The sequence below is a fragment of the Siphateles boraxobius genome, unplaced genomic scaffold, assembly GCF_051911475.1.
Source record: "Siphateles boraxobius isolate OS27281-9 unplaced genomic scaffold, OSU_SipBor_1 13, whole genome shotgun sequence".
Taxonomy (NCBI): Eukaryota; Metazoa; Chordata; class Actinopteri; order Cypriniformes; family Leuciscidae; genus Siphateles; species Siphateles boraxobius.
The window spans coordinates 23,948,894-23,964,317 of record NW_027508733.1 but is presented as its reverse complement, the minus strand read 5'-3'; the positions used below and the strand labels follow the sequence as shown (position 1 = coordinate 23,964,317).

Genomic DNA, 15,424 nt, shown 5'->3' with positions numbered 1-15,424 from the left:
AACACTTATTTTGGTCAAATGTCTGTCAGTCAGATATTGATAAAGACTTAATTTAGTCTGATACTCAGTCTTGGACTTAATTCTTGAACATTTAATATTTAAACACAATGGCAGTGAAGATAACAAGAAAAGATGCATTTTCGAATGTATGAACATCAAAATCCTAGCCTATCTATTTATTTATAGCCAACTAGTCATTTTTATTTTGGTGCCATTGAATAGCATGTTTTCAACGGCTTAATGCTTCATTGCAATTGCAAACGTAAAATCGATCATGTTCTGCAAAAAAAAAAAAAAGAAGAAGAAAAAAAAAAGAAGGCTACAATGAAATAAATCAGCATCTGGGCAGGTAGACCAAGTAAATTAAAGATTTCCTGACTGAGTTTCATTTCTTATCGAAAGATGAAGTGAAGCCATCATCCTAGAAACCAAGCACTTCTGATTTAATTGGTTTTTGAGGTAAAAAATAATAATAATTGGGCGGTGGGGAAAAAATTAAGGCGGTGTCTACAACACCGAACATCTATAAATTGATGAAAGGTCTTTCAGCCCTTAAAACATTGATAAACACTTAATTTTATCAGTTGCACTTTATTTTAGGGTGCACTTCCCTCGTTACACTGTAATTATACATTTAAGAACTAATATAGATATGATAATGTACTAATATCAATGTTTATAGTAATATAAATAATATAATTTAATATAAAAGTAGTAATATTTTAACTAATTTTTAATTTAAAATTGTTTTGTTTTAATAACAAACAACAAAAGTATTATTTTTCGCAAATGTAAAGGTCCTTTCAAAACAAATAACCCTCAGGCTGAAGGACATATACATTCAAACCCTGTACAGTAGAGGGCGCAGCTCAAACAAACCTTTCAGCTGTGCTGCCGTTCTGGTTGCAGAAGAAGAAAGTTTAACACTCTTACGTCAGCAATAAAAACTAAAGAAACACAAATGTGATGTTTATAAGTTTTAAGTCATTTTTGGTATGGCTGAATTGGATAATCAAAAGGTCAGAAGCAAAGACATTAGAAAATAAAGTGAGATTAAATACACAAAGGCCGGGTTTCACAGACAGGGCTTAGATAAGCCAGAATTAGACCTTAGTACAATTAGGACATTTAAGTAGCTTTTATAAATGTGCCTTCGAAAAAAAAAAAAAACTTGTGTGCTCCTTGAGGCAAAACAATGGCTCTGATATATTTTAAGATGTGCCAGTGCAAGTTGCTTTCAGTTAAAACAGCTCAAACATGCATTTTAGTCTGGCTCGAGCCTTGTCTGTGAAACGGGGGATAAGTATATTTGTGTTATTTAACATATTTAATTATTGTATGTCTGCGTAATATTCTAAGTTTCCATTTCACTGTTTTTATGCATTTGTGGATAGAATTACTGAATCTGTTTTTGTACAAGTGAGAAGTAAATGCCTGGTCACATTTAGATTAAAACCACAAACACCATCATGTTCACACACAACGCCTTGGCACTTACTCACGATTTCTCTCAACTTGGGGACAGGAGATATGTCAGTCAATACATGGGAAACAAAGCAACTTCAATATTTTGTTGTAAATTCAAAAGTAATGCGTTACTTTAGTAGTTACTTGAAAAAAGTAATCTGATTACATTAGGGTTAGTTTCATGTAAGTTTGCATAATTTACCTGTAAACAAAGTCAATGTAAAATAAAGGGTTACCATTTCCCCTTTACTCAACATCTTGGACTTAATTGTTGAACATTTAATATTTAATCAAGAAAATATGCCTTTTCTAATATATTTTGCATATGAACATTTATCAAAAAATATCTATTTATTATTTATAGTCAACTAGTCATCCAGTCAATTGTAAATGATTGTAAACGATGTTCTGTAAAAAAGTAAAATTACATATATATATATAAAAGACAGTAAAATAAATCAGTATACGGGCAGACAGATCAGGTAAATTACAGATTTCATGTCTGGTTTGGAATTTAGTTTCATTTCTTATAGAAAGAAGAAGTGAAGCAATCATCCTAGAAACCAAGCGCTTCTGTGAATTTTTTTTTTTTTTGAGGTCAAAAAGCACCTTTTGCAAAAAACATGTCACCATGTTTCTAGGTTGCATTCTAGCATGATGCAATATCCAATTTACTAAGCCAACAATGAAACCAAAACAAAACAAGAAAACTGCACAAACACTAAGTTTGCAAATACAAAATATTATTTTATTATCTTTCATTCCCTCACCCCAGGTCCTTCTCCCAGTGAGCACCTCCTTTTCGAAGCAAGTCACGAAGAAACTTGTCTGTATTCCCTGTTAATTGTGGGATGATGGGCATAATGAGATGTAATTCGCATCATAAAGTAAAATAATTTCCACAAAGACAAAAAAAAAAAAAGTTACCTCAGCCATGAGTGAACAATGCATTCTTAGCACTCCAGTGTTGCACAAACAGTACATCGCAATCACTCCTTATGCACTTTACATATTTGAAGCACAATATTAAAAGACTTTATTGTCAAACTATCTAGCTGCAAATGTTCTAAATGCCTTTGAGGAATCATGCTAGAACGGGTTGATATAAAAACAAACACAAATGTGTAATTTGAGAAGATCCTCTAATGTAAAACATTGGTGGACAATCCAGATGACGCATAAATAATTTCATAAAATATATTTCCTCTGGTTTACAACATTTAACAGGGATAATTTTACATATTGCACATCAAGATGCATCAAACATCTTCCATGCTTGCCATTTGACCCTCGTTTTTCGCACTTAATTGCATTGTAGTGCACTTTGGCAGATATTATACGGCATTTACCCGTTTGCTAATGCAGGTCTCACCGGTTTCTAATGAAGTTGGCATGTGCTCTAAGCTCTTGCTTCCTGTGTACATGAACCATGTACATAGAGCGGTAAACATGTTCACACAATCTTTCCCTGATTAAGCTGCAAATCCACTGCAGTTTTCAGTAGATTCAATGTTGAATCATTCACTGCGATCAGCTGATGAGAATCATGGAGTCGTCTTTGGGAATCCTGCAAAAGGACACAAATTAAGTATATTGTCACATTTTCCTGGTTTAAGTATAACTTTACATAAAAATTACAATTATATTTGTATTTTTACATTACCTATGTAATTAATCTCATCAAGTGTTAAGCATTTTGATTTTTTTTCCAAAATATTAAAGGATAAACTAACTAAACACAGTTACAATTTAAACGATGTTTTATTTATGAACTGATGTTCAGCTATTCTTTTTAATAGTAAAATATTTTCGGATCATCAGTCATGCTCGGTAAACACTGGGTCACAGACACGAAGATGTGTCTTTAATTTCTCCTTTAATTTCTAAGCTGATTGCTTACTAAAAATGCATCATGTTTTCAGTCACCATGTTTTTAGGTCATTTCAAGTTTGATTTTGATGTGACAAAGCGGTTGATATTTAAGTGGCTGAGCTGTTTACTTACTCTTCATTAGTCTTCCCTTTAACGCCATAATCTTGTTTATTCAGACCGTTTCGAGGATGCGCACGAAAACAAGAGGAGGGATTTATCGCGTGAACCAATCATATCCAGTCATAGAGCAATGGAGGCATTGCCTCCTCTCACGTGACTTTACCCCATTCAACTCAATTACACCACTAAAGTCAATGGGCTCAGGGGAGGCAAGAGAGATGCGGCGTCCCGCTGTAACTTTACCTGCTGGTGTCGCTGTTGGACAGTTTAGAAAAACGGGTGATTTGTACAGTTTTTTATGTCAAATTTGGTAATATGTATGCCGTTTTATTTTTGTAATGTTATTTTCTCATCCAGTTTTTTTGAGGAGGCACTGCCTCCCTTGCCTCCTCGGAGGAAACCGTTCCATATATTGGGAGGTAGATGTTTTGAAACAGTCTTTAAAACGGTTTCTTTCATCTTTGAACCAACTTGAAAATTTGGTTTTTAGTTCTAAAGTATTTTTCATTGAGGATTGGTCTTCTACCTTTATGTGTCCAGTATAAATGTGTACAAATGTGCTTAAATGTGTCCGGTTGCAGTTTCCAAAGGAAGTGAAAGTAAAAATTCCCCAAGAAACTTGAAGAGAGATTTGCAGGTTAGTTTCAAGTCAAATAAGGTAAATTCTTTAGGTAAAGTCCCTGTAGGACTTCAAAAAGTTGGTTTGTTAATACTTTTATTCAGCAAGAACTTATTAAATGGATCAAAAGTGACGGTACAAAAAAATGTATTTAAAATAAATGCTGTTCTTTTGATTAACTTTCTATTCATCAAATAATTCAGAAAAATATGTATCATGGTTTCCACAAAAACAATAAGCAGCACAACTGTTCCAACATTAATAACAAATTTTTCATGAACAGCAAATCAGCATATTAGAATGATTTCTGAAGGATCATGTGACACTGAAGACTGGAGGAATGATGCTGAAAATTCCGATTTAATCACAGGAATAAATTACATTTTCAAATATATTCAAATAGAAAAAAGCAATTTTAAATTGTAATATATTTGTACAAATATTACAGTTTTTACTTTATTTTTGATCATGTAAATGCCTTAGTGAGCATAAAAATTTAAACAGATGTGGCCCATTTAAACATAACATTTATAATGGGGTGATAAAGATTTGCGAGATGAATAGATATGGAAATATAATTCTGGTCCACTTGTAGAGCAGGAACACCAGTTGATCTAATCTAAAGAGATCACAGTAAAACCCAATTCAATCCCAATGTACTGTAATGTCCATGCTAAAATCCACTCAGTGCAGAATAAGTGGCTTTTAACCTGATATTTAAACGCAGCATCAAATTATAGCCGGGCATCCCTTCCCTTGAGTTTACACTCAAGCAAACAATGAATGCTCCTTGTGGAGTCAGTTTCGAGTTCTTGCATTGCAACCCAAAACCGCCAGATACTAACAAGACAAAAGGCTCTAGCAAAATTCGCCAGAGGAAAAGAATCGCAGAAAATAAATGGGCATCATGGAGAGTTTCTAAATTCTCGTTTGTTTATCGTTCCTGCAAGGCAAGGGGAAGCCTTCTCGATTTTTTTCCCCCCACAGAGAACATTTCTCTGTAATCAGCACTTTGCTGGGTGTGTCCGTCTTTCTCTCCCACCACTAATTCCATTTCTCATGCCATAGTGGGCTGACCTCAGCTCTGGAGGAAACACTGCTGCCCTGCAGCTGATGTCTGGGATTATATACTGTACCTTTTGCAGCAACACAGCATAACAGAAGGGTGGACGTTCTCGACCTCGTCGCACTCCTGCCCCTGGAGGGGGAAGCCCTCCTTCTGGCCCATCAGAAACCGCTGGAGCGCTGTCATGGGGAAGCCTGTCGTTTGGTAACCCTAGGCAAAATGGAGAAGTTGATATGAAGCGCTACAAACAAGTATAGCATGGCTTTGTTTGTTGAATTCTACCATGTGTGATGCAATACGGAGAAACGTTTTACACATAAATTATAAATATACATAGTATACATTCAATTGAAGGAAAGTTCATCTAGAAACTTAAATGTCCCTATTTACTCACTCTGATGTTGTCAGTTTTATTTGTTTCTTTGGTGAAACACTAAACTACAAATTCTGGTGGTATAAGAGCAAAACAAAAACCAAACAAAAAAGGGTAACACTTTACAATACGGGTGCACTAATATGCATTAATTCATGTTTAACTAATGCACAGATAATCATGAGTTAATGTATGATTCATGAAGAACTAAACCATTAATTAATTCTTACTGCATCAGCAACTAATAAAGAGTCTATATGATTAATAGATTAAGTAATACATGAATTCATATTAATTCAATGTGTCATTGTGTATTAATTCCTTAATAACATATTATATTAACTAATAGTGTAAATGAATGTGTTAATTACCACAATTAGTCAAAGCTATGCACTTCAACTACCAGTTGTCTGCTTTAATTAATCATTAGCTAATGATTTGCAAAGGTATCATTATGTTATGACTTTACTTGTTGAGGCACATCATTATTAACTAGTCATTTAGTAATTGTAGTAATTTACACATGAATTTGCACTAACAATTGACGTAATTAATCATGTATTAATGTGTACCTGTATTATCTGGAAGTTGAAATACAAGGCTTTGGCTCATTCTGGTAATTAACATATTAATTAACACTATTAGTTAAAAAAATGAGTTATTAGGGAATTTATTCACAATTACATATTTAATTAATAAAAATTCATGTATGAACTAATACATTAACCATACAGACTCTTAATTAGTTCCTAATGTGGTAATCATTAATGAATAGCTTAGTCAATCATTAGTTACACACTAATTCAGTATTATCTGTGCATTAGTTAAGCATGAATTAATGCTTATTAGTGCACCCGTATTGTAAAGTGTTACCCAAAAAAGTAAAACAAAAAGCAAAACCAAACAAAAAAGCAAAACAAAAAAACAAACAAAATTGTAAAATGAAGCAAAACCAAACAAAACGCAACGCAAAACAAAAAGCAAAGCAATGTAAAACGACACCAAAAAAATAAAACCCAAACAAAACCAGACATAAAAACCCCAAAGGAAACAAATTGACTGCCCTTATATGGAGAAGCTAGGATGTGTTGTCTTATTTATTTATTTATTTTTGTGAAGAAAAAATAAAATGGGGTTGGAAAGAAATGAGCAAATGATGAGTTTTTCGTTATTTAAATAAAATAATTTTAATTTTTTGCATAAGAAAGAAAATAAAAAGAGGTGGGAAAGATGAGAGTAAACGATAACAGTTTTCATTTTTGCGTGAACTAACCTATTAAGAGAATAGCTATTTTTTCATTTGATATGCTATTATATTACTAACAAGTCCTCTTCCTTAAACCCCTAAATTCATTAATTAAAATACCTAAAGTTGTGTCCCAGATTATGCACTATACACTATGTACTTATGGACATCCTCAACCTCTATGTAGTCTATGAATTTCCATTCAACGTCAGAGTCAGATGCCCCTCCCCCTTCGCTAGTGCATGTGCATGAAGTGTCCAACACTTCGTTTTTCGGTTATTTAAGGGCATGATATAAGGATAGTGGAAAGGGACTAGGAAATAATAAGATGTAGAGGGGGAACGAGATAAGGAAATGTTGCCAGCTTGATTCAAACTCACAATGTGTTGGAGCTTGTGAGCTAATCACCGAGCCATGCAAAATCCTAAAAACTAGTCACATTATCTATCTATCAAAACCTTTTATCGAGTCGATGGTACCTTGATGGTGTCGTAAGCATCTGTGATGAGAGCGATGAAGAGACTGAGCACCATGTAGATGAAGAGGGAGATGAACGAGTAGAGATAGGCTCGGCTGAACAGCCACACCATTGTGTTTTTTTGCCCAAACTCTGCAAACGTAGGGAACATGTCGTCCCCATTGACAAGAGAGAAGAGACACTCTGCCACACGACTCAGACCTTCAAACTGATGGAGAGATGGGAGATGCAAGGGGAAAGACATTCATTCATCAATTAAATATATTTAATTATATATATATATATATATATATATATATAAACAACTACATGCACACCTATATACAAATATCTGAATGGCTGTAAACGTAACTTTATAACTATTATATTATATTAATAAATGGCTCTTTAGATATAAGTTAACGTACTGCCATCTACTGATCATAAGAAAGACTACAAATCTTAAATCAAGGAAACAATTTAATTATTAAAAATATTTTATGTATAATACATTTATGATAAATGTATTATATAATTCTATTCAGGGGGTTGAATAATTTTGAGACTGCGGAAGTCATTAAAAGTTGTTTTTCTTTTGTTTGATTTGTTCATTGCAAACATCTGATAGTCTGTAAATACTGCCAATACACACACACACACACACACACACACACACACACACACACACACACACACACACACACACACACACACACACACACACACACACACACACACACACACACACACACACGTGAAAAAGAAAGGACATCCTCTTTGAATTCTATGTTTTTATGTATCAGGACATAATAAAAAATATTTTTGGCCCATGGCAGGTCTTAAAATTAGGTAGACACAACCTCAAATGAACAAAAACACATGTTTACTGTGTTAAACTGTGTCATTATTTATTTATTTATTTATAAACAAAATAAAACAAAAACTAGGCCAAAATGGAAAAGTCTACAACAGAATGGCTGAAAATGTATTACACCATTTATATATTGTATATAAATTATTATACTATTTTCAATATTTTTAATTAATATATTAAATTAGCGTAAACTGCCATAAAAATTCCAAAATCAAGGAAACATGATTTATAAAAACAGTAGGATGTTTAAATATATACATGTTAAGATGTACTGCCACCTAATGTTCATAAGGAAAATTAAATTAAGATATTTTTTAATATATTTTAATAAGTTATATATATAACATAAATATTATCATATAAAACCTGTTTATAACTACTATTATATCAAATAATTATTTATTAAATATATAATATTTGAAAATTAATACATCTATATATTATTCATTAAATGGATGGCTCTTTAAATACATAAGCCAACATGTACTGCCATCTACTGTTCATAAGAAAGACTGCAAATCTCAAATCAAGGCAGAGTATATACGTACATGTGTCACCGGTACACAACTCAAACTACATACAATTACAGAATGGGTATATTTATTTATTTTCTGTTATATTGACTTTCTGTTGGTACCTTCTCATGGTAGGGCCCTAGAACAATCCATCCACAGAAGGTGTAGCCAAGATAGATCATTCCTGCACAGCAGCAGAAGCGCAAGACCTTCGGTAAGGCTGCTCGCATAGTGAGGATAAGCACCTGTGTTATCATAAAAAACAAACATTTTAGGGCCTTAATAAATGATTGGTCTTATACAACCAGCACTGTTATATAACTTGTGGTCAATAAAACACCTTGGCAACCTTGCTATTACATTTACATTGGTGTGCTTAATGTGATTTTGTGCAGTTTGACTTACATTGTATTTTTCGAAGTATCCCAGATATCTTATGACGCCCACCCAGACCATTAGAGTTGATGTTCCCAGAAAGATACTGCACACATCATAGTTGGTCAGACTCTGGAAGAAAAAAATTAACAGGATGACTTTATTAGCATAAACATGGGCCAAACTTGCGCTTCCATGCAAGCACAAAGTAAACATTACATAAAACATTTTTAACTGCCATGACTTGAAGTCCAAAGACTAAGAGTGTCTCTCAAGAACTCAAATCTGCAACATTTGTGCTGTTTTTAGAGGAACATGAATTTTTGTATACATTTTTTGAAGTTTCTAACTAACAAAGAAATGCAAATCAAATTACTTTATGAAAATTAAGCAAATTCCAGCCTAACCCAAAATTTTTATTACCTTACAAAATCAATCAATCAATCAATAAACAAATACAATAAAAATAATAATAATATTTAACAAGCAGATTTCTCCGCCAAATGTACTTGGCAAAGAACCATTTTAAATAAATGATTAAAAATAAATAAACAAACAAACAAATAAATAAAATAAATTCTAATATTTCAGGCCAAAAATCCATTTATTTTCATTAAAAATAAATACATTTCTTCTCCAGGAATTGTATTGTTTCTCCTGCAAATGTACCTTGCAAAAAAATAATTAAAAAATTAAATAAAACTAATATAAAAACAATATAAATAAATTTTAAAGTGTTTACAAAGGGATTTTTTTTATAATTCCCCTCTAAATTTAGAATACCTTACTAAATCAATCTTATTAAATAAAACATTTAAAATAAATAAATTTAAATATAAATGACCAAAAATATAAATAAATGAATTTTAAAAATACTTATTTCAACTAAAAACAATTTCCTCTCCACATTACTTTTTTTGTTTGTTTTTACAAAAAAACTTAAATAATAAATATAATAAATATAAAAAATAATAAAAATAAATAAAATATTTTACTGTATAAAGTGTTTAAATACAGGTCTTTAATTTGTTGATTTAAAATAAAAGAAAGTACTGTATTGTTCTGCAAGTACTGACATGGGGGGGGGGGGGGGGGGGTGCAATAATAACATCTATCACAGTTAGCATTTTTTGAAATTGGGGAACTACAATATTCTTTGCAACATTTGAAATTATGTGGTTATCGAATGCATCAGCAAAAAAAAAAAAAGTTTTCTTGCACCTTAGCCTGTATTTCCATTTTTAGTATCGATCCAATGATGGCCATAACATCGCTGATGATCACCAAGATGTACCAGCCGTTTAAGAACTCCCTCTGGTCATCTTCAAACACTTTATGATTATAATTCTCAAGGCAGAAGATAGAAAACCGCTGCAGAGAGAGGAAGTGACACAGGAAGGAAACATTGACAGGGCACAAAAATATCAGAACAGCATGAGTTCACTTTGAGTCAGAACTTCAAAAATAACTATAATGTTGATGTATCAGAATTCAGTAATATACAGATTTACAGACAGATTTACCTTAAGTAACTTCACAGCGAGTATAATAGAACGTGTGCAGAGCACTGCAGAGATCAGACAGATTACAATAACTAAGCCATCAAAGATCAGGAGGTAGTGTGTGCTCTTCTGAGCTGAAAAACACAATAGCAAACCATCTGAAGTCCACATGCCCATGTCATAACATTAAAAACTTCTCACAATTATTCATTGACAATAAGCATTCACTGTAGTTGATTTTTCACACACCAGTTCCCGAAATCTTCCAGTTTTTGCACACGCTACTGGCATCATCAAAATCAAGAGTCAATTTCACCTTCCCGCTATGGCAACTGTTATCAAAGACAATCTGCAAAGAATCAAAATTAATTAATTTAGATAAAATGGATGATATTTTTTAAAGATGACCTAAACTGCCATTTTACAAAGTCTTGGTTTTGTTTCTGGGATCTACTAGAATAGGTTTTCATCCTTGAACGTTCCAAAATCACTTTTTCACATATTTGACATTGTTGCAGCAACTCTCTTCCCAGTCTGTCAGTAACGCTCCGTTTAGTTCCTGTCATCATAAAGCCCCTCCTTCTGAAAAGCTCAGTGTGCTCTGATTGGTCACGTGGAACAGTGTGTTGTGATTGGTCAACTGGCTTTGAATGCGCTTCAGGAATGTCACGCCCCTTTACCATAACCATAAGGTTCCACACACTAACTCAATCAGGCCTTGACCCTTTTTTGTGTATGTTTTAAGCGGGAATTATTTAAATGAGGAATATTGTGACGTGTTTGTTCCTGGAAGAAAACTCAAGGCTACAATGGAGGTGTTTCAGGGAGTTCAGAAACAGAAGAGAATAACTCTCTCTGGATTAACTTTGTGCTTTGTAGCTTTGCAGACATTTTTCAAGAAGAAAGCTGACCATGTAAAAAAGCATAATAGGTCCTTTTTAAGATCCCAAATTTGACCTTACCTTCACAAAAAATGTGTAACAGTCAGGCTGCTCATGCGAACGAACAGTTTGCAAATTGATTCCTTTGAGCGCAAAAGTGATCTCAATCTCAACAAGCCTGTATTTCAAACAAAACCAATAAGCCAATGAAACCATTATGTGATAAATTAGAGTATTGTTTACATGTTTTGATTATATAATTTAGGTTTAGCAACCTATAAAATTCCAACTCAAAAAAGGAAGCGTTGTTCATTCTCCATGTTGTTGCAGACTCTGGATCAAGAGCCAAGCAAACTGGAAAAGACAAGAACGTGTAGTTTAGGCACAAAATATGATTTATAGGCTACAATATTTTTACATTTTGTGTAAAATGTGTAACCTGTTTCAAGCTGGGCGTCAATATCATAAGATTCGTCAGACGGTTCCACACTGCCTCTCATGTAGCTCTTCTTGCAGATAATCAGAAACTTTTCATTCTCCTCAGCATAACTAATGGGTCCTACAGACAGGTTTCGTAACTGTGAATACTGTTGAAGACATGGATAAATGTTATTTTGAGTAATTTTAACTCAATAGTTTATAACTTAAAAAACTTTAAAACTGCACATACCTAAATTAATAGCACTTTTGATAAATATGTTTAAAATTGTGTGCACTTACATGAGATGAGAAGACAAATAAAAGCCATTTTATTTTACATGGAGGGGGTAACCTCATGGGGGCAGACATTTTGAAATCACCTGACCAGTGAAATACTATTTTAGTATTTAGGGTTACCCTAATCTTTTCATCATCAAACACTTTCTATCATCGCGGACTGATCTGGATCTTTTTTTTTACAAAGATGAAAAACCATTCGCTTTCATGTGATGCTTCATCCAAACCATTAGGTATCAGTATAATACTGCATTCACAAAATGTCGTAATTAGCATAATTGCAAAATGAAAATACGTCTTCGGAACTATGCATTACTGTGGCAACACTATCAACAACCAAAATGAATCTGCAATGGTCAGGTGGTACAGCGGTCACTTGGTTCAAGTCAGAGCTCTAAGAAAAGTCAGTTTACAAGTTGCAATTACGTATTTCATAAGGACATGAGTGCTTTTTACAAGTTGGAATCTCGTGATTACGGTAATTCCGACATAGCGTGAACGAACCTTAAAGTGACAGTTCACCAAAAAATTAAAATTCTGTCATCATTTACTCACCCTCAAGTTGTTCCAAACCAAACAGATGATGGGACACATTGACTTCAATAGTATTTTTTTTTTTTGTCATACTATGGAAGTCAATGGTGGCCCACCAACTGTTTGGTTACCGACATTCTTCAAAATATCTTTTATGTTCAGCAGAAGAAAAACTCATACAGGTTTGGAACAACATGAGGTTCACCATTCATTTTTGTGTGCACTATCCTTTTTAGACAAAGAAACACTGACCAGCGCAACAAACAAAATTACATTTAACATAATTAATGCTATGCGATGGAAGGGAAAATAAACATGAGGAGAAAGAAGCACGATGGATGAAAAGCAAATACATACCTGATCTATGACATAGTATAAACTATCATATACATTCTGTTTGGTGTAGACAGCAATACTGTAATCATCCTCATCCACACCACTGTAGCCCCTAAGAAACAGATTCTTAAAGGCCATCAGGTTCTCCTCCTTGTAGGACACCACAAGCTGGTTATTCAGTCCAAACAGTATGAGCTTTGAAATAAACAGAGGAAGAGAGGTTTTCATTCTGGCTGGTGGAACATTACAGATTTGTAAGGAACTTGAAGGAAATAACGTTAAATGATAATTTACAGAGACAGAACTACAAATGTTTAATCATATAATGAAAAATCTTGCAAAAGTTCAGAGAATGTTTACATGGAAAGCTTAAGTGTGTCATTTCTACACCCCTAGCTTCAGCAAATGGAATTGCAAACATAGTGACTGTGTTCAAAAAGGTTCCTTACCACTCCCCCTGTCTTCCATTGGTCGGACAGAAACAGATAGCCCCTCCCCCAAATGAAACAATTGGTTAAGCCATCGTTGCTGTGCTAGGGGTGTCTTTTTCCCAAAAGCATGGCAAGCCAACTATGGCCGCAAGTTCCATTCTCTGTTGGTAGGCTAACGACGGAACTTGCAACCATAGTTGCTTTTGGGAAACACACCCCTGATTGGGAATGGGATTTGCAAACAAACAGAAATGTGTTTTGATTTGAATTGGGTTGGTCTCAGCATATCAAACTGAGATACTAAAGTTTTTTTTTTTTTTTAAAGAACACATTTACACTTTTCGGCTTTAAGCAAGCAGGCAATAACCCTATAAATACCTGGAGTGTAATCATGAATATTTTCAAAATTTGCACAGCTAGTTTCCATGGTAGCTGCCGCCGTGTTCTGTACTTCTCACAAGGGCTCATGAAGTAAAACCTCAGGTCATCTCTCAATGTCTCTTCTGTCATGGACATGGATGTAGAGACGCTATATTAAAATATACAATACATATCTGATTGAAGATAAATCTGCAGAAAACATTGTTTACATTTATGAAACAAGTGGTTAAGGAAAATCAGCTTTAATCTGTTATTTAGTAGTTTTAATTACTTAAATATTATTCTAAATTGTAAAAGAATAAAAAATAAAATATTTGATGTGCCCAAAAGTTTGTTAATAATAATAATATTCAGAATTAAATTAGGCTATATATACACTTCTCATTCAGATGTGTGGATAACCTTGCATATCTCCATGAACATACAGTTTGATAAGTCTGATTTGTGATATGTTACTAAAATGTCTTAGAGCACAAGCAGCTGATAAATCAACTTTGTGACACATTACCCATGTGACAGAGTTCGGTTTGGGATGAGGAACATGGAAGAGGTCAACAAAACAGAAGAGGAGGGAAATGAGTTGCTCAATATACCTTTCTTAAATTTTAACTGAGCCCTTAATAAATAACTGCTAAAACTTTGCACCACATTTACACTACCAACGCAGAGGTTTAAGTCCAAGCGTCCGCTCAATGGCACTGACAGTAGTTACTGACATGTCGTACTGACTTCAGGAGTAAAAAACAAGACAGTTCTTTTTTAAATGTTCTTTGCAAAAGCACAGGACATTCCAATTCTGCAGTGTCATGTATTTTATTACATCTACATTAAAATGCGACTTTTGAATGTGTGGTTGTTTATTTGCCATGACAAATAATTCTAGCTAAGGATTTCAATAAAAACTTTTGTCAAACTTACCTTGGCATGTCAACCCTGACGCCTTGGCAGTAACTATCAGACATTTCCATGCCACCTGTTATCTCAGAACAAACCGTGTTTCCCAGCCACAAGCGTTCCTTGATCACTAAAATTACTAAATAACCTCGCGTTTGACGTCACAGCTGATACACATTGAACAGCACCTATCGACCAATCAGAAGCTTGGAAGTTTCCCGATGGGCGTGGGCTCATTCTACCAAATAGAACGTTCTTTCAGTTGCTCACCGACTTTAGAAACGTCACAAAGGTTCGATTGAACTACGGAGTCTCAACTTAAAACACAAACAGACCATAAGCTGTTTTTAATAAGTTAAGTGAACAAGGTAAAAATATGTCCTTTTTAGATATTAAAAATGCTTCCAAACCGGAACTTATTTCTGAGGTCACGAGGTGCATTTGTTTCACAACGAAATAACACATTTGAGAAATATCACTTTACCACAAGTCGAGAAAATGGTGTATTCTATGATAATAATAATAATGTTTAACTTATACAGTGCTTTCAGCCAGTGCTCAATGCACATTACAAAACATCATCATAAAAGTACATGTAAAGTCAATGTCATTAAATTAGTTTAAAGTGTTCCGTTCTCTGCTGGGAGTGACAAAAATCACCTAAAACGAACAACAACAACAACAACAACAAAAAAATCATTAAGATTTAATCCAAGATCATTAGAAGTTCATTATGAATGTATGATATGGATGAGATGGAGAAA

General features: G+C 33.7%; 1 protein-coding gene across 3 annotated transcripts; it reads right to left on the bottom strand.

Moving 5' to 3' along the window:
• Nucleotides 1-2,193: 2,193 nt before the first annotated feature.
• Nucleotides 2,194-14,937, bottom strand: mcoln2 (mucolipin TRP cation channel 2). Of its 3 annotated transcripts, none has more exons than XM_077226692.1 (14): nt 14,685-14,937; nt 13,764-13,914; nt 12,976-13,149; nt 11,807-11,954; nt 11,643-11,721; nt 11,449-11,545; nt 10,736-10,835; nt 10,508-10,620; nt 10,206-10,355; nt 9,015-9,116; nt 8,732-8,854; nt 7,243-7,449; nt 5,215-5,354; nt 2,194-3,034 (listed from the first exon to the last, which is right to left on the bottom strand). In XM_077226692.1, the coding sequence occupies exons 1-14, from the start codon at nt 14,732-14,734 to the stop codon at nt 2,998-3,000; spliced, it is 1,671 nt and encodes a 556-aa protein (XP_077082807.1). In that variant the 5' UTR covers nt 14,735-14,937; the 3' UTR covers nt 2,194-2,997. The 3 variants fall into 3 exon arrangements, with proteins under 3 accessions (XP_077082807.1, XP_077082808.1, XP_077082809.1); XM_077226693.1 differs by having other exon boundaries at nt 13,764-13,888; nt 14,685-14,935; XM_077226694.1 differs by lacking the exon at nt 13,764-13,914 and having other exon boundaries at nt 14,685-14,936.
• Between the last annotated feature and the right edge of the window lie 487 nt (nt 14,938-15,424).